General features: G+C 38.6%; 5 protein-coding genes across 5 annotated transcripts; all 5 read left to right on the top strand.

Moving 5' to 3' along the window:
- The first annotated feature begins 2,474 nt into the window (after positions 1-2,474).
- On the top strand, positions 2,475-5,512 carry LOC101307271 (endoglucanase-like). The gene is made up of 4 exons (XM_004309948.1): positions 2,475-2,906; positions 3,754-4,001; positions 4,174-4,694; positions 4,822-5,512. The coding sequence occupies exons 1-4, from the start codon at positions 2,511-2,513 to the stop codon at positions 5,307-5,309; spliced, it is 1,653 nt and encodes a 550-aa protein (XP_004309996.1). The 5' UTR covers positions 2,475-2,510; the 3' UTR covers positions 5,310-5,512.
- Positions 5,513-8,708: 3,196 nt separating this feature from the next.
- On the top strand, positions 8,709-10,412 carry LOC101308835. Its single transcript, XM_004310110.1, has 6 exons — positions 8,709-8,879; positions 9,157-9,246; positions 9,331-9,668; positions 9,882-10,009; positions 10,131-10,258; positions 10,401-10,412. Exons 1-6 carry the CDS (start codon positions 8,709-8,711, stop codon positions 10,410-10,412), a joined length of 867 nt encoding a protein of 288 aa, XP_004310158.1.
- Positions 10,413-10,842: 430 nt separating this feature from the next.
- Positions 10,843-11,760, top strand: LOC101307557. The gene is made up of 2 exons (XM_004309949.1): positions 10,843-10,984; positions 11,093-11,760. Exons 1-2 carry the CDS (start codon positions 10,859-10,861, stop codon positions 11,705-11,707), a joined length of 741 nt encoding a protein of 246 aa, XP_004309997.1. The 5' UTR covers positions 10,843-10,858; the 3' UTR covers positions 11,708-11,760.
- Positions 11,761-16,920: 5,160 nt separating this feature from the next.
- On the top strand, positions 16,921-20,166 carry LOC101309120. Its single transcript, XM_004310111.1, has 7 exons — positions 16,921-17,271; positions 17,408-17,542; positions 17,739-18,193; positions 18,408-18,508; positions 18,610-18,749; positions 18,856-19,347; positions 19,501-20,166. The coding sequence occupies exons 1-7, from the start codon at positions 16,921-16,923 to the stop codon at positions 20,164-20,166; spliced, it is 2,340 nt and encodes a 779-aa protein (XP_004310159.1).
- A 2,636-nt stretch (positions 20,167-22,802) lies between these two features.
- LOC101309418 lies at positions 22,803-26,065 on the top strand. The gene is made up of 7 exons (XM_004310112.1): positions 22,803-23,063; positions 23,210-23,338; positions 23,607-24,073; positions 24,364-24,464; positions 24,597-24,736; positions 24,839-25,309; positions 25,397-26,065. The coding sequence occupies exons 1-7, from the start codon at positions 22,803-22,805 to the stop codon at positions 26,063-26,065; spliced, it is 2,238 nt and encodes a 745-aa protein (XP_004310160.1).
- The last annotated feature ends 1,506 nt before the right edge of the window (positions 26,066-27,571 follow it).

Here is a 27,571-nt window from a genome sequence, read left to right on the forward strand (position 1 = left end):
AAACTTGAAGAGCAATCGGAACAGGAAGGATTGGATTGAAAGGGTTTGAACTGGTGTTCGGAATTTGAGTTAGGGAATGGAAGCTGAGTTGGCGCGTTCGTGTGGTCGTGTTTCAGACCTTGATATATAAGACCTCGTACTGGCGTTGGATTTTTACGACCGTTATAGAGGTTGGCTGGTTGGGGCAGTTCTGCTATCCATTTTTTTTTTTTTTTTTTTTCGCAATGCTATAATGGTCTGGGCTTAAGGCGGGCTAGGTGGAGTTTTTGTTGGGCTAGGCGGAACCCAATCGGTTTGGGCCTAGGCAGGTTGATCGGCCCATCTTAAAAAAAAATACAAACAAACAAACAAACTTAAGGACACTCTTCTCTCGCCGTGTTCTGTCACCATCTCTGCCCTCCCTCACAAGCTGCTTCATGTTCAACCCTTTCTCTCGTTGGCTTGGAAATTTATATAGAGTTATACTAAACCAAATAAGTTGTGATCAATATATATTTAGTATTCACCGACGAAAGCGAAATTTATTGCGGATGCTCTGGCTTCGGTTGGTTACTCTTTTTTGCTGGGGTGCTAAGCAAAGTGTTGTAATGCAGAAATGCAGACTGACTGTACCCAAAAGATGATTGGAGCTACCGGAACTTCGGTAGATAAGGATTGACATGCATTTGGTTTTCATATGATTCGTGCAAAGCATGCATCTCTTTGAGGCAAGGAAACTTGATTTGCAAAGCTCTTTCTTCCTGGACGGTTTACTTTTAGCGTCAAGATATAGAATTAATCTGATATCTTGGAAGGAATAGTTAGCATGAAGAGCATGATATAATATGGATTGCCTTGTAAGTATGTCCATGTCCATAAAAGTCTAAGCTCTACAGCAGTAGCATATATCTTATATATTCCTCTTTGTCATTGTCTATGTTTATTGCTTTGTTTGCTTTCATAAATTACGTACGTGACCACTCTCTATAACTTGGCGTGTTTACAACATCAACACAAGAAACATGCTCGATTGCCAATGGCTAAATGCAGTAAGAGCGACATGAAATTCTTTGTCATCGACTCAACTACTCCATTTATCTCTGCCCACATAATATTATCTTACCATTGCTCATTTCATCCACGAAACCTTTAAATTTATTGCTACTGGTAAACTGCTGCTGTCTGCACTTTAATTAGCTGTGAGAACCTGATTAACCAGACCTGAAGCCGTAATTGTAATAAATTGATGAAGAAGTTTGATAAACATGAAAACAAACTTAAAGGTTTTTGCATTGGTATAAAGGAATTGAAAGGTTTTCCAACTTTAAGAACTTGAATTTGGTGATGAGTGGTTATGAGAACCGATTGGAAGAAAGAACAGCTCGTCGCGAGAGAGAATTGCCCTTCATGAAAGAAAATTGAAGTTTGAACAAGGGTTGCCAAATACGAGCCAAAGGGAGAGAACCATTCATTTCTATATTCCTAGAAATTGAGGCTCTAAAGTCTAAACAGAATCAAGTTCTATATAATGCAGTTCAACTGCTTACTAATGAGATGAAGTGAAACTCTTTTCTCAAAAATTAATGGCTACTGAATGCTTGCTGTTAATAGAGTGATAAATCATCCTACAATCCCTACACGTTGTCTTATTATACACGAAATTGCATGATTTTGATGATGATTACACATTAGAGATGCCAAAATGAATGATGAAATATGAATTGAGGTACCAAAGTTTTTTGTAATTTCCTTTATTTGTAGATTTTGAACATAGTAACATTGTAACAATTTTGTGTTGGAAATATTTAGAAGAAAGACCTTGATCTGGCAAATTGATAATGACAATGACCATCAGAACTCGTAGACAATGAAAGACATACCTAACACTAGAGCGTTATGTAAAAGCATTGATAACTAGGGCAAAACTTGTTGATTGTAGTTGATGTCATTACGCACAACACCAAAAGAACATCGCTAAAGAACTCTAACACATGTATTCTCATACAAATATGTCAATTGTATTGTTTGCGGATCTATTATGTACGACCTTAATTGCTTAAGTATTAGATAAAAGTTAATAATTTAATTGTCTTTGCGTCAAAAGATTAATTTTTTGAAGAAATTATAAATTACAATGAAGTTTTACGAATTTGGTATATCTCGCAACACAATTATCACAAACATTTCCACCAAATGCAGTCCATTTCTTCAACACTCCACTAAGTTACCCACGTCTTTTATTCAAATCGATATACCTAAGAACTTTGCCTTACTTATAAGTGATCCTTGAAATCCTTGATCTTCCATGAAAAATTCCCCATGCTATTCACATTTCTATTTAGTGTTAAATCCATTGCATTTTTTGAATTGTACCTAAAATACTACATATGACATTATGACTCATTCAGACTCATCACTGTCGTGGGCCTTCAAATGATCATCATTTCTAATTTACACTATATAACACGATCAACTTCATTCATATTCTCCCCCCTATCCATCCGAAAAAACCACAACGACTCCCCAACAAAATGGGCACGATGACTACTCTCCTCACCCTCCTCCTCTCACTAACCTCTCTCCTCACCGCCACCGCAGCCCTGCCCCTCTCCACCTCCTCGCGGTGGATCGTCGACGAGAACGGTCAGCGCGTGAAGCTGGCGTGCGTGAACTGGGTGTCTCATCTCGACCCCGTCGTCGCTGAAGGCCTCAGCAAGCAGCCCCTCGACTCCATCTCCAAGCGTATCACCTCCCTCGGCTTCAACTGCGTCAGGCTCACATGGCCGCTCTACTTGGCCACCAACGACTCCCTCGCCGCCGTCACTGTTCGTCAGTCGTTTCAGAGTCTAGGGCTCCAAGAATCCATTGCTGGGGTGCAGTCCAACAACCCCTCCCTCATCGATCTTCCTCTGCTTAAAGCTTTCCAGGTAAATCATCGATCCAAATGAAAACAAGCCAGAACAATATTTTACATTTTCATTTCTTATTATTTTTTGTTTCTGCTGAATTGTATATCATATTCTGCAGTGACCTACACATGTACGTACGTAGGATTAGCTCTTTTTATAAGTTAACTTATATGCTAATTGTTTGATCAATTAATCTAAGCTTAGTTGATTAATCAGCTACAAAGATAAATGAATGATTACTACTTGGCTTTCCAAGTACGTCAATGACGTGAAGAACGATAGGGTTTTTGTTTTTCTATGAAAATAATTGATTGTATAGTACAGTAATTGACTGATAGGTATGACTATGATGGTGGGATAATGCCGTAGTTGCGTCTTGCACGCCACCGTTATCTTTACCCTTTCACATCGAAAAATCTTTACCTAGCAGTCTCAGGTTTTATTCTTCACAATGAAAATCTCAACTCTCAGAGTCTCAGTGACTGATTTTATTTTCTAGTGTGACGAACCTTGGAACTACGACTCTACGAGTGAGTACTGGTACGTTGATCATATGTATTTGTCTGCTAATAGCCTAATATACAACAGTGTTCAATATTTTCAAAAATAAACCTATCATTATAGAGTGAATCGTTTAGGGTCAAGCAGAAAAATACCTTCTTATATTACTTACTGTATTTGAAGTGGGTTGAGAAATTTGACGGTAAATACAAATTATTTTATATGTAATTATGTATAAGAGTACAGCTGTACAAGTGTATATATAGCACTTTAGATTGAAATATGTCAGTTTTACTTTCTTACTGTAGGTTTATTAATTCAAGCAAGGGGAATTACTGATGAAAATTATGAATTTGACCTATAGGAAGTGGTTACTAACCTTGGCAACAACAATGTGATGGTTATACTGGATAATCACGTAAGCAAGCCTGGTTGGTGTTGCAGCAACAATGATGACAATGGTTTCTTTGGGGACAAGTACTTTAACCCTGATCTTTGGATCAAGGGCCTTACTCAGATGGCCACCTTGTTCAAAGGCGTGTCCAATGTGGTAGGCATGAGCTTGAGGAATGAGCTCCGAGGCCCCAAACAGAATGTTGAAGATTGGTACAAGTAAGTTGAAACAGAGAATTTTTTTTCTTTCCCTGCACAATTTGATAGGATATGTTGTTCTATCTTGATTTAGGACCCATGGTTAGGTGAAATCTTGTTTGCTACATGTCTGATAAGAGCACATTAACCTCGAAACATAATCATAATCTTTCTATGAACTATGATATGGTAGGTATATGCCGAGAGGAGCTGAGGCAGTGCATTCAGCAAACCCTGATGTGCTTGTGATTCTATCTGGCCTGTATTTTGACACAGACTTATCTTTCGTTAACAACCGACCAGTAAAACTTACATTTCCGGGGAAACTAGTATACGAGTTGCACTGGTATGGTTTTTCAGATGGTCAGGCATGGGCGGATGGCAACCCTAACCAGGTCTGTGGGCGTGTATCCAGTGAAGTGAAGAGAAAGGCAGGGTATTTGCTGGATAAAGGGTTCCCATTATTTGTGAGTGAGTTTGGGATTGACCAAAGAGGAACAAATGTGAATGACAATAGGTACTTAAACTGCTTCCTAGCTGCAGCTGCTCAACTTGATGTGGAGTATGCTCTTTGGACTCTGGTTGGAAGTTATTATCTCAGGAGTGGCGTGCTTGGCATGAATGAGTATTATGGGCTGTTGAACTGGAACTGGGGTGAAATCCGTAATTCAAGTTTGCTGCAGCGACTTTCTGTCCTCCAATCTCCTTTCCAAGGTAGAGTGTTCTAGCACTTTTGTACTTATGATACGTTCACTGCTTGATTTATGACTGCACATTAGGATTCATATCGACAGTGCTGTTAAGATAGCAAGCTTAAGATTGTGTGTGTGCTGTTTTGCAGGGCCAGGATTATCTGAAGTCAGGAAACATAAGATTATTTTGCATCCATCCACTGGCCTTTGCCTTCTCAAGGTTGGATTCATGGGGCCATTGAAGTTGGGTCCATGCTCTCAGTCCGGAGCCTGGAGCTATTCATCAAGGAAGGTCCTAGCGCTTAAAGGAACATATTTCTGCATACAAGCTGATCAACTAGGGAAGCCAGCAGCAGTTGGGATAATTTGTACAGACACTAATTCACAATGGGATACCATTTCAGATTCTAAATTGCACCTTCAGTCGAAGACTCCCGACGGTACTGAAGTTTGCCTAGATGTAGACTCCAGCAACACCATCGTCACAAATTCCTGCAAATGCTTAAGCAAAGATAAATCATGCGACCCCGGAAGCCAATGGTTCAGTCTTGTTGATAGCACATTAACTTCCAAGTCTACAAGTCCCATTCTCCAGGTCAACTCTGTCTTGGATATGCTTGGAATGAATGTCTTATGAAGTTTAGATTAACTATTTGGTCATACATATTAATAGTAAAAAATTGTAAAGAAATAAGTAATTTGTGAAGGCAGTTTAAGAAATCAGATACTAGCTTGAGTTCATCTGTACAAATCATGTAATTATCAGTTAAATATAAAAATGATGCGCTGCTATCCTGCTAATGTTATTTGGAATGGTAATGATGCTACATTCTTTGATTTAATATCCTGGGAGGCTGGAACCTTCCCATAGCCCAAAACCATGGCAGAACTTTGCTTCAAACTTATGATATACTAAGAGTTACCTTAAACATTACACAATAGTAGTCACCAACCTAGGCTTAAGACTCACCAGCAACCCATTCTGCATGTAAAGTGTGGTTGTCATCTTTGGAACAACACTTTGACCTTCAACAACCTTAACTTCATACCTGAGCAGAGTGGCTGCAGCCACCGTTTTCATTTGCAAATAAGCAAACTTCTTCCCCAAACAAAACCTTGGACCCCCATTAAAGACAGCATATTTGAATTGATTCTCACTGAGAAGCTCACCATCATTGTTAATCCATCTTTCAGGCTTGAAATCCAAGCAGTTCTGTCCCCAAATTGACTCCATTCGAGCCATGGAGTAAATGCAGTAGAGAACTCGAGCCCCCTTTTTGACGATATTACCATCAGGAAACACATCATCTTCTACAACCTCTTTGATGTCAATTGGCACTGGTGGGTAAAGCCTTAAAGTCTCAGACAACACTGCTTGTAAATAGACCATCTTCTTCAGTTCTTCCACTGTAAAAACTGTATCACCATCTGGTAATTCTTTTTTGTTACATTGGCGCTGGCCTAAAATTTCATTGATTTCTTTGAGGATTTTCTTTTCCACCTCAGGATGTTTTTGTACCAACCAAAAGAACCATGCCAATCCTACAGAGCTTGTGTCCCTTCCAGCCAAAATGAAACTTATGCAGAAATCGCTTAGAAACTTATCCGAAAAGTGCTGCTTTTCATTGTCCATAAGCCTTGACAAGAGATCAGAACGATCTTCTAAGCTACCGAGCTTCATCAACTCTTCCCTTCGATCCTTCACTGTACTTTCAGCAAAACAATGCACTATTTTAGTTGCTTCCTTGAGCCTCTTCTCGAATCCAATTCCAAACAACTTCATTGGCTTCCACACAAAAGGTGGCACCATGAATCTGAACATAGTGAGCTCAGTAGCTTCTTCAAAGGCTTTCACAAACGGAATCTGAGGCAAATCAAGGTCCAAGCACCCTGAATCAACACCAAGAGCTACAGAGCAAATGTTGTCAAAAGTAAACCGAAGAAGCACTTCTTGAAGATCAATGCTACTCCCTGATACCACCACTTTCTCCATCAACCTCAACAACTTCTTGTGCACCAACTCTTGCATGGACGCATACGAATGCTCCATGAAACGACCCGAATGCATCTCCGAAGTTGCCAACCTTCTCTGCTCCTTCCACAGATCATTGTCTGCATTGAAAATTCCATCCCCAAGAAAATCATGAAACCTCTCCCTGTAATACTTGCCTTTTGGGAAGTTCTTGAACCTTGTTTTGAGCATGTACTCAATGTTTGAAGGATCAAGTGTAATGATCCCATGGGATCCTCCAAACCACACTCCTCTGTAGGGGAATGTTCCCCCTGCTTTGATCAGAGCCATGGTAGCCCAATCATAGATAGTGTGTGCATTTATAAACAAGGAGGGTGCAATCCCCAAAACTGGCCATAACATTGGACCATTTTTGTTGGTGAACCTCTGAAGCAAGCAACTAAATATGAACAGGCCCATCAAGGCAGCTGCTACATCCCAGAAATGTAGCCAGTTCAGAATCACTGAAAAACCCATGATTTTTGGTCAGGTTTGTGTTTGCTTATTCTGCTAGCTAGACTTTGGTTTGATTAGTGCTTGGATTAGCAGAGGTTAATATGAGCTGCATTGGTAAGGACCTATAATTAATGTTGTCACCTGATTGTTTGACACTTCGACCCATGATTAAATTTGAAGATGTTGATAACTGATAAAGGTAATAAAGAGATTAGCTGGAACTTGGATAGTACTTAAGGAGATGGTTAGTAATAGTAATTAAGAGAATCTGGAGTAGGGGACCTTTGCAGGCTTTAAATTAAAAGATGAAGCAAAACAGCAAGAAAATAAATGATAGTTGATAGCAGTTGGCCATGTAAACTCAGGGAATATATATCAGAAGCGCACATAATTATTGTATACACGTTGCTGTAAGTACACGGTGAAATCTTAGTCATTCATAGCCGTTCGTATGTTGTAACCACTGTGTATGTGTATTAGTGTCACCTAATCTTAATCACCCACATGGTATCTGTAGATACACACTGTGTACTTAAGACATTCCACTGATTCCAGCTTTTGTTAGAAGCAGAGAGTTTCCTCTGTTAAAAGAATGTGTATTTTGTTTGCTTTCTTTTGCTCTTTAGTTCGTTGTTTCTGCCGAAATGCTGCCGAAGATGAACTTGATTATCTGATAGCAGTCATAGCACTTTGGGTACGAATCCGACTCAAACAAGTTCTTGAGTCGTTGGATAAGTTCATGGTGTGTGAAAAACTATAAATCCAGACTAATCTAATAGATTTCGACTCGAGAGGACCACTATAGAACTTCCAGCTTTATGTGAATTTGTTAGGGGCTTAAAGTGCAACAAAATTTCTTAAATCAAGATATGACTGTTAAAGGGATTTCATCAGCAGCTGCATGCTTTGACTAATTTGGTCCCTGCTCAGAATCACTTCTTGTCCAAGTGCAAACCTAAGAATCACTTCAGTCATACCAAAGAATCCATTTTTAAAGACTTCACCGTCAAGCTTGAAAAGCAATACCAAAGAATCCATTTTAGGGAAATATCAAACCAGAAAAGTGTCCCAAACCACATATTTGGATATGCTATAATCTGGTCTGCAGGTCTATCTTTTTTGTTATCACTTGATTAATTATGCTTTATTTTTTACTTCTGTAGCACCAAAAGCTAGAAGGTTGAAGACCCTTTTGTTTATGAGATGTTGCTTCAAAACACACCTCAAGTACTTCACTCATAGCAATCCATAATATCTTGAACTGATCCACAGAATAATCCCTCTTGCCTTCTTCACAACTACTATAAAGCAAAGTGCAAAGGAGAAAGCTTTAAATGTGAGTCTGGTGACTCAAAAATCTTGAATAGCAACCTTTCTCAAAAGGCGGTCTTGTGCAATAGTTTTCGGAATTGTAGTGAGAGAGCTAGATTTATCCAGGCAAATCAAGTTGGAGCATTCACCGGCTTTTCTTCTTCTTCTTCTTCTTCTTTACTTCTTTGCATAAAGCTGATAAGCTAGCTCATACATGCATTACTTGTCCTTTGGTTCACCAATATCACCTTGGTCATCATGAACATGCTTGGAGCTGATCCCTTCTTGCCACAATCCATATCATCTTTAGCAGAAGAAGTCCTGATTAAGAAGCTGCTGCTTAGTCATGATCCGGATGGTCGTCATTTTGATTCTGAGCTATTTTTATGTGCTGTGGAGAACACCATGCTATGTACTACAGCAGAAGAGGTAATTTTCTATTGGTTACACATTTGCAGTACATTCTTAACAATAATTTTTTTTTTTTTTGGGTTCCCTTAGAACAAGATTGTGACTTTTAGCATATTGCTTGCTTTCAAGTTTCAACAAAAATAGAAATGAAGAAGAGAAATACACTACAGATATATCATATATATAGTACTTATGTAGGGGTACAACAAGTACATGGGGTCTGTAGTTTACATCTCAGTGATATAGTTTTATAAGCTATTCCAAGCTTTTGATCTCATCAAACACTTGCTTTCAGGTTCCTGATGATGTAAATTTAGTAAATAACATGGAAGTGGTCGGATTAGAAGAACCGCTTGGAAAGACCTTTGGTAAAATTTCACATGAGGTATGCAGTTCAACCTCTTTTTCTCCGTCATATAGTTCAGAACTTCAGATACAATTAGTTTTGATCAATATGTTACAATGGCAGATACTTTGCAAGTGGCCTGATGAAGAAGATCTACACGAGAGAACAATGATATTATTTGATTTGCTTGGAAGTTACAAGTGGGATGCAAAAGTGGTATTAGTACTTGCACCTTTTGTAGCAAGTTACGGTGAATTTAGGCTCCTAATACATCTTTGCTCAAGTAACCCCTTGGCATTATCAGTAGCGATGCTTAAGCAATTGCCTGCTGACTTGAGTCCTTTGAAGCCTCGGTTCAAGGCCTTGAGTTTGTTAGTCAATGCAATGGTGGATGTAACAAAGTACATCATCAATTTTGAAAAGCTACCCCTTTCACATGTGGAGTTGGATCATGAGGCAAAGTATGCTACAAAATCTATCATTTACATAGCTGCCTACTGGATCGTTAGAGGCATCTTGAGATGCTCTTCTCAAATCACAGACTCAACATCCATTAAATCTGAGCAAGTTCATGTTCCTTCCTTTTGTTAGCCTTTATAAGTTATTTATATCTGCACGCTTTAGTTGATTTGTTTTTCCTATTCACTACATGGTTTGGTTTATACTTACGAAAGGTATTATTTCTTGAAGTATTCAGATTCAACAATAATTGCAACATGGGAGATCTTAAGTTTGGTGTATCGCCTGCGCAGCATTTACAGTCACCTCAGACAGCAGGTGGAAATCTGTCATCAGCAAATAGGTAATTACTGGTCGATCAATGTTTACAGGATGATACACATTAATCCTTAGTTTATATATATATTTTGTGGGTATGGGACTATACTTGGTACTAACCATGATATTTTTGGCAAAACTTGTAGAGACAAAGCTATACTGGAAGCTGATGAATGTCTTTAAGGAAACTCATGTGGACAACCAAGAGGTGCTTAGCCTCTTATTCGCTATGAGGGATGACTTGCCACTCAAGGATTGCTCCTCACAAGCAAAGGTGTGTTTTATAAAATCCTACTCAGTTCAAGATACCATCCCAAGCATAATACTAGCTATTAATAAATCGAGATGCTTAAAACATCAAAAAGCCTTATTTACTGTATTCCTGCTGATAATTCATTCTCTACTCTCTTCAACAGAACTGCATATAGGCTGCCAAAATGGAAACTAATTTTGACCCTTTGCAATATAAGTTCAACTGGTTTACCATCTCACTCGGATTTCTTTGCAGCTTGGTGTATCTGATCTGAAGGGCAAGATAGTCATACTCTTGTTTTCAAGGCCAGAGTTCCTTCCTATAGACGAAACACTCTTGCTGGTTCAGCAAACACATAATTATCCTCATGACTACAAGAATGTAGAAGGAAGTTACAAGATCATATGGATCCCAATTCCAGTTTCCAGTCAATGGACCACTGCTGATGCAACAATCTTTGATTTTTTATCTAGTATTTTACCTTGGTACTCGATAAGGAAACCCTGGCTTCTTAACCCAGCAGTGGTGACATTTATAAAACAAGCATGGAACTACAAAAACGAGCCGGTCATGGTTGTGTTGGATTCACAAGGGAATGTCACAAACAAAAATATACTTGACATGCTAATTATCTGGGGTGTCATTGCATACCCTTTCTCAGCTTCAAGAGAAGAAGAACTTTGGCAAGAACAGAACTGGACCTTGAAATTTATGGTTGATGCAATTGACCCTATTTTGACCAAGTGGGTAAGATTCTTAACTATGAAGCCTCATTGTTCTTTCATATATACTCGGTTAATATCTTATTCTTCTTTTGGGGGTGTTCTTAAGCTGCTAAGATTGCACTGGTTTCAGGTAGAAGAAGACAGAAATATTTGCATCTATGGAAGCAACAGCATAGATTGGATCCTAGAATTCACTGGCAAGATGGAGATTATAAAAAGTGCAGGAGTAAATCTTGAGATGGTGTATGTTGGCAAAAGAAACTCGAGTCAACAAATGAGGAACATTTTAACTGTGGTTGATTATAAACAACTAAGCAGTGTATTGTCTTTTATAAAATCTCAGTTCTTCTGGCTTAGGTTGGAAAGTATAAGAAGATTAAAACTCCAACTAGGAACGCCGGAAACTACTGACCATGTTCTAGATGAGGTGTCAGCACTGGTAGATATGGATGACAATGACAAGAACTGGGCAGTAATAGGGAGAGGATCTAAATCCATGGATATGGTCAGACTTGAAGGGCCAGAGCTTATGGAATGCCTTGACATGTTTCCCAAATGGGGTGGGAGTGTTGCAGAGTTGGGGTTCATGAATGCACTTAGAAATTCCCTTGAACCATCTTTTCTTTCTGGACCTTGTGGTCATGACTATGATGTCACTCTCTCTAGTGAAGAACCAGTGCTCCAAGGAATGGTAGTTTGTGGCAAGTGTAAGCACCCCATGAAGAAGTTTGTTATCTATAAATGATGTAATTGCTCAAGTGTTATGACCTTTCTTTCAAATATGAATGATTTACTAACTATATCTGAAGTACACTAAAATCATGGTGTCATTTTATTTCATTCTGTAGTAAAATACTTGTGCCCTTAATATATGTTACCGCTGAATAGCTCATTAGTATGATATTGTAGAAATATTCCTCAACACGTTTAGATAGGCAAGAAGACTGACTCCTTGGAGATCAAGCTTAGTTGTTCAAGACATAGAATGTTTGCTTTAGTTTTGGCTATGCTCTAGCGGGTTAGGATATGTTAGAGCATCTCCAACAGCTTCTTTAATTTTTTTAAATTCTCAATTTTTGGGAATATATAGCTATTTTTAAGTCCAACAGTTTCCCCATCCCATTCCCTAAAAGAGGGATGAAGAAGAAAAAGAAGTTTTCATTCCCCAAATTTGCAGCAAAGCCTTCTTTTCCCAAAATTAAATTCTTCATGTGCTCCAACGAATTTAAGACAACAATAAAATATTTTATTGGGTAGTATATTGTTACAATGAAATATATAATATTTTTTGTTATAATTAATGATGATATATTATATTTTATTGTTGTATTAAATGCTGAAATCTTTAAAATGGAGAGCTGCTAGATTTTGATCATTATTTTTTTAGAGATTTTAGCTTTTGCTTCCCTATTTTAGAGAAATTTTGAGGAAGCTGTTAGAGATGCTCTTACACCAGTCTCTTTTGGTAGCGGGCATGCTAGCACGTGGATGTGCAAGTTGTAGTAGTAATCTTCGTGGCGAAGTGCAATTAACTTTCTGCTTCTAATCAAAGCGAGTGGCAAGTTGTAGTAGTAATCCTCATTCTATGTGAAGTCCTTCGCATGCAAACTCTTTTGCCCAGCTCGCATGACTTTGTAGGCAGGTCAACCGTCGCTAATTCATATATTTTGAGTCTATCGATAATATACGGCTGGGTCACGGATTTTAACCATATTCACTCGACACTTAATGTCCGGTAAATATTAGTTCGGGTGTAAACATGCTCAACACTTATAATAAATTACTTTAACTCATGTTTGATTAGAAGTAAATTGTCTAGTTGATAAAGGCTAAGAATCCTTCCGGATATTGATCACTCAAGTCTAATTGCTTGTTGGCATAATCAATTACCCTCGTCTACGCTCACTTCTATCAATTTTGATACTCACAGGCTTAGTATTTTTTTCACAGTTTCCAGTTGTAATTATTTCTTCTTTATTTCTTTTGTATTTTGTTATGTAAAAATAAAAATAAAAATGAACGAGGACTGGCTGTTTAGGCCTTTGGGCCTTTTAGTTTTTCTTCTATGATGGACTTTGGGCCTTTGACTTACTTTGATACCTAGGAGCCGGTGAGATTTTGGGCCTTTGGCTCACTTTTGTTTCCACAGAGAAAATTGTTTCTATTTTTTTGTAAGAAAAGACCTTAAAATTAACCCCATTTACACACCAAGCTAAGAAATCTGTCATTGAAAACAAACCCTAACCCTTACCCGCACTCTTTCATGCTATTGCGCCTCAGGCGCAGCCGTCAGACCTGGAAATATTACTGATAAAACGGAGACAGATTCAATGGTTAGAACTTAGAACTAAGCCTCGATTAACTTCTCAACTCGCAAAAGACAAGGGTAAGGGTTGTTTGGTGGATCGAATCAGTGAATTGCCCGATGACATTCTTGTTAGTATTTTGTCTCTCTTGGCGTTGAAGGAAGCAGCAGCTACTAGTGTTCTTTCTTCTCGATGGCGCTACTTATGGGCCTCTTCTATGAATCTCATCTTTCCCTTTAGGTTTGGTTACATCGATTGGGTGAACAGTGTGGTGCAACAATATAGAGGCTCACATATTAAACATTTTAGTGTTTGTTTTGATCCCGGATCTCTTATGTTTAGGAGGTCGATTATTGAAATGGGTTCAACTTGCAGAAAAGAAGGGAGTTCAAAGGCTTGAATTAGGTGGAAAGATTGAAGTGAGCTATGCTTCTCTCCCCAGTATATAGAAACTGGGTCTGCTTTGAACCACTTGTGTTTTGAACCTCATGATGAACTAATTAGTCCACACTCTTGTGCATACACTTCTGGATTTAAGGGACTCAAAGCTATCAAGTTCGTAGATATTCAAGTCGTCGGGGGCGGGGGGGGGGGGGGGGGAAGGAGTGGGAGATTCTTGAGTGCTTCATGTCCAACTGTCCACTTCTTGAACGATTATCAGTGCATTATTCCAGGAAGTTGGAGAAGCTAAGAGTTGTTGGTCCATCAATTGCATTGAAGTACTTAGACATACATATGTGTTTCAAGATGAAAGTCATTGAGATTTCTGATTCAAACCTTGTCTCACTTAGTTATGTTGGATATGAGATAATCAACTTGAATTGGTTCTCAGGAATGTACCGCTTCTTGCTGAGGTATCTATTTCCTACTCTTTCACTGTAGATCATACAATGATTGTTTTGGAACAACTTTCATGCTGTGTTTCTCAGCTAGAGGTTCTTAAAATGCGTCCACGCAAGATCGAGAAGAAGAATTATGTACTTACTATGTTAGTAAATCTCAGGCATTTGGAATTACGCTTTGAGGTAGACGATGTTTGCTGTGTTCTTCAATTAGCCTCGTTCATTCAGGCATCTCCTTACTTGGGCAAACTCGTGTTGAAGTTGCAACATTATTAGGTATCCAATAGAAGCTCAAAATAGTTGAAGTGGAAGAGTATTTTGGTCGCACAAGTGATTTTGAACTTGTCATCTATTTGATAGAGAATGCTATTGATCTCGAGAAACTCGTTCTCAAAGACTCAAATGTTTATTCTCACAGTCGGGAGAATATTGAAGACATTAAGAGACATGCTAGGCTGAAGCTTGAAGAGAAAGTGCCTTCAACTATGAAGCTCGTATATGATTATGGCTATAGATGAAAAAATACATCTGTATACTCTGTTGGCAATTCGCAAGGAGTGTGATCAAGTTTTTGCAATTGGCAAGTTCAGAGTGAGTGAAAAGCTAGAAGTGGTCTCGGAAATGAGCTAAAGATCAACTATAGTATGTGGGTGCAAATATTTTCACCATAAGATTTAAATACAAATGAACATCCCTTTATACATGAAAAGTCAAACTTTGAGTAAAATCATCTCGTGATCAATCTGGTCACGGTCAAATCCGGTATGGCCCCAAGAAGTTTTGGGTCCCAACCCGTCCACGAATGGATTGGGCCGTGATCGAATCGCATGGTGAACAAATTAGGTTGTAAGTAAATGGGCCGTGAGGAGAATGAAATGGGTAATGGATGAATAGGCTCGAGGAGCATGTTGATCCAGTCAAGGTGAAGGAGAACGTGGCAACAAAGGAAATTATGGAGTGGCGCTGGATGAACGTGATTTAGTGGAAGTTGGTCACGTTGAAGGAAAATCATGCAGACGTGGATCGTGCAGCGATCAAGTCAGGTTGTGGCCGGATAGGGTGTCGGTCAAATCAAGTCGCATGAGAGAGAGATGCGGCAAGTTGAGGACGAAGTGAAATAGAACGGGACAACGGGAAGAAAGGGTAGTGGAGCTTTTCCATGATATCCATAATACGAAGTCGTGGATCCACTCGTGCTCAACATTAAGGGTCAAGGAGTGATGGCTATAAATATGACTGGAAGAGGATCTGAAAAGGGAAGAAAAAAAAAGAGAAAGGTGAGTCGGAGAGCACCATATAATACATTTTGGAGATTTTAGATTGGGAGAGACATTTTCGCTGGTGAATTTTTGGTCCATTTTCATATCTATAATCAAAAGGAGAAAAAGCTTTCATTCCCGCTCCAGTTAAGATTGGTTAGTGAGGAAATCTTCTACCCAAATTTTTCCGCACCAACATAGTACTACTGCAAGCTTTAACATCAAGGGTTTATTTTATTTTATTTTTGTGCTGCAAGTTTTGTTTTATCAAAACATATACGCAACATGAATTTGATCTTCGCAGCGGAGTCGCTGGTGATCATCATTAAAACTTGAATATGAAGATGAAATTCTGGATATTCGTTACTTCATTTCTGAAGGTTTTTATGTTTTGGGACCATCTTCATGAAATTTTTCTTTTCCTCTTACAATTTTTTTTTCTTTCATAATTGTGGATATTCCATTTCTCTGTTTGTTTTCATATCTTACATTCCTTTTCCTATTATTTGCATCGCATATATAACCTTTTTTCTCTTTGTTTCTTGTCATGCATAAAGCTTTCTCATCTTGTCTCTTCTTAGATACGTTATGCTTTGAATATTTAAAGCAGATAACATGTATATATGGTCCCCCAGAATGAGATCATGAGAGCATGACAAAAGCTTTGGAAGTACTTTAATCGGTAATGAAAACAAGGAATAAGGTTTAGGAAACTTCAGTAAAGAAAACCAGCTTAATCAGTAGGTTACGCTTGTATGCTTTTCTTGTAAATGGAAAGCATAGCTTATACTTTGAGTGCAAAGGTACCAAACTAAAACTCTCTTTCTGTTACATATATAAGAAGAGTCTTTTAGAGCATTCTTTTACAGGTCATATTCTCGGAAAGATCGATGATGAGACCTACTTGAGACCTAATGTATTATAGTGAAGCTATACAAATATGATCTTGCAAATCTACACTAAACAGAATAATGTAAGGATAGCATAGATCGATCGACATTGATTTTTTGTATCAGAAGAATGAAGAATCACATCCATGAGCCAACGATGAAAGTATTAATGAGATATTGTTGATCGTGTCAAATGCCAATACATAATTTCAAATTTTTCATGAAGTGGTAGACTAGCTTCATACTGTTGTTCTAACTAGATAGTAATACAATCTGTGCTATAAATCTATAATACTTGAGAGTAACATCTTGAAGAATATCCAGCTGTGTCCTGACTCTGAGCAGCAGTATACGTTAGATTATATTCCTAGAGTAAGAATATTGGGGGTGACCTTTTGTGAAGGTGAAAAAAGATTTTGAATGAGACCAAACAGTTACCTTAGATCTTGGTGTCCAAGCCCTTGTCTAAATAAAATCAATATCTAACCCCTAATCGAAGCAAGGTAGCAGAACATGGTTTTCGCGCCAATTTTTTAGCATTTTCGATGACCTATATATAAGGTCCAGCTATCTAGCTAAAACCAAAACCATTAGCAGGCAACACTTCTCCTAATTCCTCACTTGCAGCCTGTTCTAGCTTCCACCTTCGTGAAAAACCAAAATGGCCTATCTACCTCAGAATCAGGTCAATTATCAAAACAGCGCCCCGGTGCCTCAAAACACCTATGCAGCTCAGAATGCCCTTGTACCTCAAACTAAGGCACCCTCATCCCTGCGCAGAGACAATTACCGTAAGCCTCCTTATCAGCAGCTCGGTAGGGATGGGCGTCGCCAGTTATCAACATTGACATCAGATGACAGTGGATTGATCACCCAAGTTATGGACACTGATAGATCTCATGATCGTCCTTATGATTCTACTCCTGTTTCCTTGAAACATATTCTTCAAGCTGTTGATGTCATTTTCTCTCGTGTCACCAAACCTGATGTCCATGCCAACCTTCTAGTTCCAGTAAGTATCATGCATGTACATTCACTTGCTTTACTTCAAGGTTTTATTATGCTTTTTTTTATTATTATTATTATTTTGTTTAATTAATCAGATATTGCTCATGAATTTTGATCTTGTATGTTTGTTCATGCGTTAGGGATCAGCAGTAGTACCCACAGGTGCACATACAGAAGCTTTGGAACATCATGAGAAGGCTCTCCTTGCTAGCCTGAGTAGCCTTCATGACAACTATGAAATTCCAGTCAGCCTATTTAATGCAATTTCCTGCGAGGTTAATTTGCATTATGTTGTGATTAGAATCTTGTGATTTTTACGTACGTACGATCGATAATCATATATATGTTGTGAAAATGAATTTGTATATTGGTCATTAACGAAATCAGTGTAACACAACATATCACACCCTATCTTCAGGAGTAAATTGTTTAGGGTTCTACAAATTTTGATGCATGCTACATATATGACAGATATTCTGCAAGTGGATGAGTGGAGAAGATGCAAACAAGACAACAATGGACATTCTACACATCGTCCAAAATTATGACTGGGATGAGAAGGTGGTGCTTGCCTTGGGAGCTTTCTCTGTGAAAGATGGTGAATTTTGGCTTGTGGCTCAGCTTTACAACACCAACGTACTGGCCAAAGCTGTTGGAACACTGAGACAGTTGCCGGAGATACTCGAACGCACCAGCACTGTTCTGAAATCAAAGTTTGATGCCTACAACAATTTGGTTACCACCGTGTTCAAAGTGACCAAGTGCATTGTTCAGTTACAGGAGGTTCGCCGTGATCCGCACTTGACCCCTGAACTAGAATCTACCACCTCCGGTACTGCTCATATCCCCACAGCTGTTTACTGGACAATTCGGAGTATTGTCATTGCTGCATCACAGCTTTTGGGGATCACAGGCATGGGTCCAGAGTAAGTCCTTCTCACTAAATCTTAAACATCAAAGTTTCTACTCTTTGAAATCATCCTACCCTGCTGTTGCTCTAGAAACAAGTTAGATGCTTGTGTTAGGTTAAACTTCGATCTTTGGATACGTATATGCCTTGTTAATTAACCAACTTAAAATTTTCCCAACGTGAAAACACGAAAGAAAGACTGACATATAGTTTGTGCTTGATTTTCTCAGCCACGTAACTGAAGCATGGGAACTATCATCCTTGTCCCATAAGCTCGAAAATATACACAGCCACCTTCAGGAGACCCTCAACCGATTATATGATATTATCCGTGAGTTCATTATACTTTTTATCTTATACCTTATTTATCTTACGTACCATGTCCTATAATTTAACATTTTGACCTAACTTTATGGTAACTGTCTGGTGTAGAGAGGAAGAAAGACGACGAAGCTTTAGCTGCAATTGCATACATCTTAGAAACACCACACGTTGATAACACCAAGACTTTGAGGGTTTTATTTTACAAGGATGATCAGCCAGCACTATACGATGGCTACAACAAGAGAAGGGTACGGTTTTCTTTTCAATCTCACTCGAATATATATCTCCATCTTCTTAAAACATTTTATATATATATTCTCATGCATAATAGTTAACTAAAACATATATATGCAGGTGGACGTTGATGTGCTGAAGAGGAAAGTTGTGATACTGTTCCTTTCAGACCTAAACGTGGCTCAAGAGAACGAGTACATGATTGCCGATCAAATGTACTCGGAAAAACGCCAGTTCCCGACAAGGCCAGAGAGCCAGTACGAGATCGTCTGGGTTCCCATTGAGGACAACTGGACTGAAGCCAAGTACCAACAATTCGAGACCCTTAGAAATGGCATGGAATGGTACTCCGTGTACCACCCTTCAGTCGTCTCTCCCACTGTGATCCGGTACATCCGAAAGCAGGACAAATGGAACTTCGTGAAGAAGCCTCTGCTTGTGGTTATGGACCCTCAAGGCAAAATTGTGCACACCAATGCTGTTCACATGATGTGTGTCTTTGGAAGCGCAGCTTACCCATTCACCAACAACAGAGAGAGGTTGCTCTGGGAAGAAGAGAAATGGAGGATTGAACTTTTGGCAGACTCCCTCGATCAGAATTTAGTTACCTGGGTACGTATGTTTAAAAGTAATGTCTTATTTACCTGGGTACATAACCAAAATGTGTACCCTAAATTCAAGTGAGATATATATCCTGTACGATAGTATCTCTAAAAACTAGTATTATTAGATTATGTTTTTGATAATGAAGAAATTACTTTTCAGATTCACGAAGGGAAATACATTTGCTTGTATGGTGGAGAAGACATAACTTGGATCCGGGAGTTCACAAGGGCTGCAAAAAGTGTGGCTTTAGAAGCTGGGATCCAGTTGGAATTACTATACGTGGGGAAGAGCAAGGCTAAGGAGCAAAAGTTGAAGAGCATCATGAGAATGATTGAAGAAGAGAAGCTAAGCCACGTCCTTCACTGGAACCTCATCTGGTTCTTCTGGATTCGTCTAGAGAGCATGTGGCAATCCAAAGGACAGCAACTTAAGAACGAGCTCTTAAGCTCAAGTCAGCTTAGCACCACAGACAGTTTCAGTCTGAGAAACGACCCTGTCTTGAAGGGCATCATATCACTGCTGAGCTTCGGTTCCACCGAGCGCGGTTGGGCAGTGATCGGGACTGGTTCTGCAGACATGTCTAAGGCTAATGGGGAACACATGTTGAGAAGCTTGAAGGAGTACTCGGCGTGGGAGTTAAAGCGTCGAGAGTTAGGGTTTACACCTGCACTGAATGACCATCTAGCTGGGGTGTATAAGAGTGCCCCCCATCACTGCACCAATCTCATATTGCCTGCCACCGGACTCATGCCTGAGACGGTGGCCTGCGCTGAATGCGGTCGTCTCATGGAAAGGTACACCATGTTCCGCTGCTGCACCGATTGAGAAATTGGCTACAGATCGAGTACTACTTGAAGTACTCTAGCTTGTTCCCAGTGATTTTCAGGATACATTGATTTTTAAAAATTAATTAGCTTATGATGCTAATTAATATTCGATGTTGCTGTTATGTGTGATAATAAGTGTAACATCTAAACTATTAGGCGGTGCCTGCTTATATGGAGGCCGCCTTGCTAGTGTGTGGATTTTCATTTCAAATAAATTGATCTGCATGTTCTTATTTTGGCTCTATTTTTTGTGGGTTGCCTATGATGCGGGATGTTTGTGTGTCTATATATATATATATATAGTCCTTTTAACGAGAGATACCTATTTTATGTCATTTTTAGGGATAGACTCACACCACTAGATCTGTTTTTTTAATAGGCTTGGATGAATAAGATTAAAACAAAAAACTTAATACTTATGTCAAACCTACACCGTTCAAGATCATTAAAAATAAATCAAACATTTGGATGACTTAACGATCACTAAATCTTTTGAAAACTTGTGGAAGTGATCTACTCATGTAATCCTACAAATTAAACGGTGGAGATGTGATTTAGTGATCAGGAAGTTTGTCAAATACCATATCCCTATAAATGAACAAAAAAATGGATCCCTCGTTGGAATGACCCACACACACTAACTAACTATAGATTCAGTTTACAACTAACTAAACTAAAATTATGATTATATTGAACGAAATTTACAACATTCACAACAAAAAGTTACCATTTCCAAAGCGGGACACCGTTTTTGAAATTAAAGTGTGGTGCTCCTTATTTCACTCACTTTTAGGTCACATCTCCACCGTTCAGTGTCTATAACATAGTGTGTAGATCATTCATGCAGAGTTTCATCCAATTTGGAGATCATTTGAGCTTCTGTAATTGTGATTTACACAAACGGTTCCGTTTGGACAGATTTTGTTTAATTGATTCATTTAATCTAATTCAGTACCCAAATGATCTCTAAATTAGATGAAATTTTACAAAAATGATTTACACACTATGTTCTAGGTACTGAACGGTAGAGATATGAAAATGTGACATAAAAGTGAGCGAAAAGAGGAGCACCACACTTTAATTTCAAAGTGGTGTCCCGCTTTGGAATAAAACTGTATGTATGTATGTATGTATAGAAGTAATTGAATTTCTCCATTTTTTGCCTCTGCATTTGTGTTATTTGGAAGTCATAATTGTTGAGACTTGATTGAGACCGGTGATGATTCGTACATTATGTACATATTTCTCTGCCCATGCAGCTATTAATCAAATGGGACAGATAATGGCGATCAATGCCAAGAACGTCGTAGGTACTGCCAAATAATTGATCAAGATAGGCAATTGATCAATAATACTATAATAGTAGAACTTCAGTGTTCAAGCTAACATCGACGAGCGATCTCTCTTATCAAAAAAACGACGATCGATCTCTATCGAGGGCCTTCCGGCCGTAAGATGTTATATATTGATGCGTGTGCATGACCAAATGAGCTTAATCTGTCATTTCCATGCTTTAGCTATGCAGGAATACATATACCACAATTAAAATTCATACCGGAAGTCTGGGAGCACAAAGCCTCCGAAAGCCGGACGCCTCTGGTGTTGTAACACATATGTTTTTTTAGATAAGGTTGTAACACAGATGTTGTAACACATGTATGAGTTCGGAACTGAAAGGGACTCGAACTGAATAAAAAAATAGAAACAAACTAAAAATAAAATAGTAAAAATATGATTTAGAGCCTGCTCAGATTTGCATATTTTGTTCATTGCCTAGGACTTTTCTACTATATATACATATATGTGTATAGCATACATCAAGCCGTGAGTCGTCCGATCGTCTTGAATTTTGATTTGTTAAACGATCAGACGGCTCACAACTTGATGTATGTCATACAAATGTGTATAGCAGCCGAACCCATCATTGCCTAAAATGTGAGAACTGTTTGGTTTAAAATAACTGTAGTGGTTGGGTTTGTCTATTGTACTAATTGTACTAATGTGTATCCCATATAAACAATTAAAAAGGAGGAACATATGCTAGCAGGGATGGGTGTTTGCCTACAAATAGGGTTTGTATAGAATACACATCAGTACAGCAGAATTTTCCGAAGTGGTTTTGTTTAAATGTAGCAAATCTTTTGGACTGAAAGGAACAAGAGAAAACTGCTTTGATACTTTGACAAAACTTTATAACTAATCAAACAATTCCATAGTGATTGTGAAGAAATAGAACTTGAAAGTTCAAAAAGGATTCAAGGAAGAAAGAAAAAACTAGCAACAAGGAAGAATAAGATAACGTTAACATTCTTAGAGTAAGAATATGGAGTAACCTTTCGTAAAGCTGGAAAAAGATAATGAATGCGACCATATACTTCCATAGCACAGTACTACTTGCTTAAAAATCAGAATCTATAGATAGAAAACCTCGTGTAATACTTTAGGGAGTGGAAGCAAGGTAGCACATACAGTTTTGTGATCTACATGTTAATTATTCTTTCAAATTTATAGGAACTTGTAAAGGCATATAACTAAAATCAAATGATCGAATCCAAATTACAAAGCATACTGCCCAATCTTCTCCCATATACCTAACTAATTAGAGCCTGATCTTTCACCTCTGTGAAAAGAAGAATGGCTCTTGTACCTCAGAGTAAGACCCCCAACACCATTCCTAGAGGAGCCGACTATTATCGTCCTCCTCTGCTCAGTAGAAACGGCCGTCGTCAGTTTGAAACAGATGACAGTTCACTCATCAGCCAAGTTCTGTTCATCGATGAATCTCATGATGACCGTCCCTATGATCCGACTCCTATTTCATTGAAACATGTTCTAAAAGCCGCTGAGGTTATTCTTTCCCATGTCAACACACCGGATATCCATTTCAATGTTTCGGTAAGTCCCCGGAGATAGTGTGTGCTTGTCACTTGCTCTTCTTATTTATATAGATATAAACTAACCTAGTCTGATCATTTGGTTTTATGAATAAGATCACGTCAAATTATCCTAACCTTCCTTCTTTTTTTTTTTTTGAATCAAAGGGATCAACAATACCTGAAGGTGCATATGAGGACACCTTGCAGGAAACCATGGAACATTTCGCGAGTCCAAGTAGCCGGCATGGAAGCTACGGTGTTCCAACCAGCGTCTTTATTGCAATTTCCGGCAAGGTCAATTTATGTTCATTTAGATTAGCTTATAGTAAAATGCATATGATTTCCATATGATACTACTACGTTCCTCTCCGAAGAATAAGAAGAAAACTTTACTCTAGCTAACCTAATGGTGCATGATCACGTATAATTAGCTTTTGAAAAGAATTTCTTGATTTTACTGACAAGTATATCTCATCAGATGCTAATTAGTTGTGCATGGTCTTTCAAAGAAGTTTGTTAATTAGTAAGTAACACACATATTAATGCCTGCTTAATATGACAGTTATTTACAAAAAAATGGCTGACTGGGGAAGATGACAACAAACAGAAGATAGCCATGGGTATTTTATACGCCGTCCACCAGTACGATTGGCAAGAAAAGGTGGTACTCGTCTTGGGAACTTTTGCCGTGAAAAATGGTGAGCTTTGGCTTGTGGCTCAGCTTTACACCACTTATGCGCTCGCCAAAGAGATCGGAAAACTCGAGCAATTACCGGAGTTATTGGAGCGTGCAGAGACTGATTTGAAGTCGAAATTTGAAGCCTACAACAATCTTGTTAAAGCCGTGCTCAGAGTGACCAAGCTCATTATTCGGTTACAAGAGATTCGCCATGATCCGGACTCAACCCCCGAGCTAGAATCTACCACTAATTCAACTGATTTTCATATTGCCACTGCTGTTTACTGGACAATTTGGAGTCTAGTAGTTTCTGCATCACATTTTGTAGGAATCACAAGCATGGATCCGGAGTAAGTTATTCTTGCTAATTCCTAAAGTTTCTACACTTGAAATCATCAAACCCTAATCTCTTAAAAATTCTAAGGTATTCGATCGATCTGGAGTCCCGCGTAGTTCAAGTAATTTAGTATTGAATCCAATGAAAAAATAAATCTAAACAGTAGAAAAAGTAAAATTGAGTTTCATATATACGACTCTGAAATAATTTAGAAATCCAGTGTTAGTACGTTGACCTAAAGAAAATGTAAATGTTGATGCTAAATGTTAATCTAGCTAGCTTCTCGTATTTGAATTCTTTCAGCTACAATATTGAAACATGGGAACTATCATTTTCGATCCAAAAGCTCGAAACTATCCAGAGCGACCTTGAGGAGACCATCAACAGTTTAAATGATGCCATCCGTGAGTCCATATGTTACCTGATTTTCATTTTCAATTATGAACTGATGATGATCCAAATTTTAGCAAGACCTAGATTGTATTATTTGCTTATGCATTCCCAACTATTAACTAATGAAACATCATCTAATACAGAGAGGAAGAAAGATGATGAAGCTTTAGCTGCCATTGCAGACATTTTAGAGAACCCGCATGTTGACAACATCAAGCCTTTAAAGGTTTTGTTTTTCAAAGATGACCAGCCAGCACTCTATGATTGCTACAGAAAAAGAAGGGTAAATTTGCTCAAATATTACTTCATCTCAAATTAAACTATATCATAAATGAACCTTCTTCACAGTATATAGTTCAAACAGGTGAACATTGGTATGTTGAAGGGGAAAGTTGTGATACTGTTCCTCACAGACCTAGACATCCTCCATGAAAAAGAGTACATGATCGTCCAACAAATGTACATGGAAAAACGCCACGAGCCATTGAAGCCGGAGAGCCAGTATGAGATTGTGTGGGTTCCGATTGTGGACTCATGGACTGAAGACAAGTACGAACAGTTCGAGAGCATTCGAAATGCTATGGAATGGTACTCGATTTACCTCCCTTCAGTAGTTTCGCCGACTGTGATCCGATACATCCGAAAGGAGGATAAATGGAACTTTGTGAACAAGCCTTTGCTTGTGGTGATGGACCCTCAAGGTAAAATAGTGCACAACAATGCTGTACACATGATGTGTGTTTTTGGAAGCATAGCATTTCCATTCAATAAAACCAGGGAGGAATTGCTCTGGGAAGAGGAGACATGGAGGCTTGAACTTGTGGCAGACCCCATCGATGATAATATACTTTCTTGGGTACATACGTGTTTGTAGTTGTAGTTCTAATATGTTAATTACCTAAAAAGAACCACATATCCATAGAATTTTGGTTTTTGATTTCAGATCACCGAAAGAAAACACTTATGCTTGTACGGCGGTGAAGACATAAATTGGATCCGGAATTTCACTAAGGTGGCAAGAAGTGCGGCTTGGGAAGCTGGAATCCAGTTGGAATTGCTTTACGTGGGCAACAACAAGGCTAAGGAGAGAGCGGTGAAGAACATAATGAGAATCATTCAAGATGAGAATCTAAGCCACACGATCGAGTGGCACCTCATTTCGTTCTTCTGGACTCGTCTGGAAAGCATGTGGGAATCCAAAGGGCATCAACTCCAGAACAAGCTTAAGAAATCAAGTGAACTTGGGAGCACTGATTCCGTTGCTATGAAGAAAGACGATGCCATAATGCAGGGGATAATATCAATGCTGAGTTTCGGTTCCAGCGACCACGGATGGGCGGTGATTGGGACTTGTTCGGCTGAGATGTCCAAGGCAAACGGGGAGCTCATGTTGAAGAGCTTGAGGGAGTTCAATGTTTGGAAGACAAGGCACATTGAGATAGGGTTTACGGCTGCACTGAATGAATACCTAGCTGGGGTGTCTAAGCAGGCCCCGCATCACTGCTCCAGTTTGACGTTGCCCGTCACCGGACTTATGCCGGAGACGGTGGCCTGCGCTGAGTGTGGACGCATCATGGAAAGGTTCAACTTGTTCCGCTGCTGCAATGACTAAGCTCGACATGTATATACGTACGTACAGTTGTATCGTACGACTAAATTTTTTGGTGCATGCAGTTGTTAATTAGCTTTTGCTATTGCTGCTAATTAACACTGGATATGTAGCAACATTGCAACAATCATGTGTGATAAGGCCTAATACAATGTGATCGATCATGACGTACAACTGTACATGATACACTAAGACCTCATGCATATAGCTTAATGTGCATATTTTTTCGATGAAATCTTAATGCTCATATGTTGACGACTACTTCAAGAGTGTCATATCTATAATTTATATATTATACATAATATCTGTTTAATATATAATAATTCAATATGGTTTGGTATACTTCAATGTATTATTCTTCTCTGAATATGAGCTTTATATAAAGATACAATCATAACGCTACTAGGAAAATATTTCCTACATCTACACCTACACATACAAGAAAAGTAAATATATACAAAATATTATACACTCCCCCTCAAGTTGGTGTATAGATATCGATAATGCTTAACTTAATTGTCAAACACTTTCCTTGTCGACACTCCTTTTGTGAGAACATCTGCTAATTGATCTTCCATATACACGAAAAGGAAACGAATAATTTTCATGTCCAAGTTTTCCTTAATGAAATGCCAATCTACCTCCACATGCTTTGTTCGGTCATGCTAAACTGGATTATGAGCAATTTCAATAGCAGATGTGCTATAACAATGCAAGTCCATGGGTTTCTTGAGTTTGAAACTCAATTCTTTCAATACATTACGAATCCATAACATCTCACAAACTCCATGTGCCATACCTCGAAACTCTACTTCAGCACTTGATCTTGCAATGATTTTTTGTTTCTTACTACGCCAAGTCACAAGGTTTTCTCCAACAAATGTAAAATACCCAAATGTAGACCGTCAGTCAGTCTTATCACCAGCCCAATCAGCATCTCTGTACCCTATAACTTCCAATTCACCCTTCTTTTCAAACAACAAGCATTTTTCAGGTGTCATCTTAAAATACTTCAGAATACGATACACTTCATCTATATGCTCTTTGTTGGGACAATGCATAAATTGACTAACTACACTCACAACACTGGATATGTAGCAACATTGCAACAATCATGTGTGATAAGGCTTAATACAATGTGATCGATCATGACGTACAACTGTACATGATACACTAAGACCTCATGCATGTAGCTTAATGTGCATATTTTTTCGATGAAATCTTAATGCTCTTATGTAGACGACTACTTCAAGAGTGTCATATCTATAATTTATGAATTATACATAATATTTGTTTAATTTGTAATTAACTAAGCGTCAACCTCAAAAACGTCGTAGCTGCACTGCAGTGAGAGATCATAAGGTATAGAAGAGAAGTATTAATCCCTAATATTTTTGACATGTTTATTAAAGTAAGATTACCATCGGTTTTGCCTTACTCATTTCCGGATATTGAGAATAACTTCACCTTGAAAACTTTCTTAAGTAGATCGGAACCTCTCTCTCTCTC

This window comes from Fragaria vesca, unplaced genomic scaffold (assembly GCF_000184155.1).
Source record: "Fragaria vesca subsp. vesca unplaced genomic scaffold, FraVesHawaii_1.0 scf0513160_u, whole genome shotgun sequence".
In the NCBI taxonomy this organism is placed as follows: Eukaryota; Viridiplantae; Streptophyta; class Magnoliopsida; order Rosales; family Rosaceae; genus Fragaria; species Fragaria vesca.

Coding starts and splice junctions, on each gene's coding strand:
- LOC101307271 (XM_004309948.1), top strand. CDS start 2,511: ATGGGCACGATGACTACTCTCCTCACCCTCCTCCTCTCACTAACCTCT. Junction 4,002..4,173: donor AATGTTGAAGATTGGTACAA/GTAAGTTGAAAC, acceptor ATGATATGGTAG/GTATATGCCGAGAGGAGCTG. Junction 4,695..4,821: donor CCTCCAATCTCCTTTCCAAG/GTAGAGTGTTCT, acceptor GCTGTTTTGCAG/GGCCAGGATTATCTGAAGTC.
- LOC101308835 (XM_004310110.1), top strand. CDS start 8,709: ATGAACATGCTTGGAGCTGATCCCTTCTTGCCACAATCCATATCATCT. Junction 9,247..9,330: donor TTGGTAAAATTTCACATGAG/GTATGCAGTTCA, acceptor TTACAATGGCAG/ATACTTTGCAAGTGGCCTGA. Junction 9,669..9,881: donor GAGTTGGATCATGAGGCAAA/GTATGCTACAAA, acceptor TACTTACGAAAG/GTATTATTTCTTGAAGTATT.
- LOC101307557 (XM_004309949.1), top strand. CDS start 10,859: ATGCTAATTATCTGGGGTGTCATTGCATACCCTTTCTCAGCTTCAAGA. Junction 10,985..11,092: donor ACCCTATTTTGACCAAGTGG/GTAAGATTCTTA, acceptor CACTGGTTTCAG/GTAGAAGAAGACAGAAATAT.
- LOC101309120 (XM_004310111.1), top strand. CDS start 16,921: ATGGCCTATCTACCTCAGAATCAGGTCAATTATCAAAACAGCGCCCCG. Junction 18,194..18,407: donor ATCACAGGCATGGGTCCAGA/GTAAGTCCTTCT, acceptor TGATTTTCTCAG/CCACGTAACTGAAGCATGGG. Junction 18,509..18,609: donor CCGATTATATGATATTATCC/GTGAGTTCATTA, acceptor TGTCTGGTGTAG/AGAGGAAGAAAGACGACGAA.
- LOC101309418 (XM_004310112.1), top strand. CDS start 22,803: ATGGCTCTTGTACCTCAGAGTAAGACCCCCAACACCATTCCTAGAGGA. Junction 23,339..23,606: donor TTATTGCAATTTCCGGCAAG/GTCAATTTATGT, acceptor TTAATATGACAG/TTATTTACAAAAAAATGGCT. Junction 24,074..24,363: donor ATCACAAGCATGGATCCGGA/GTAAGTTATTCT, acceptor GAATTCTTTCAG/CTACAATATTGAAACATGGG.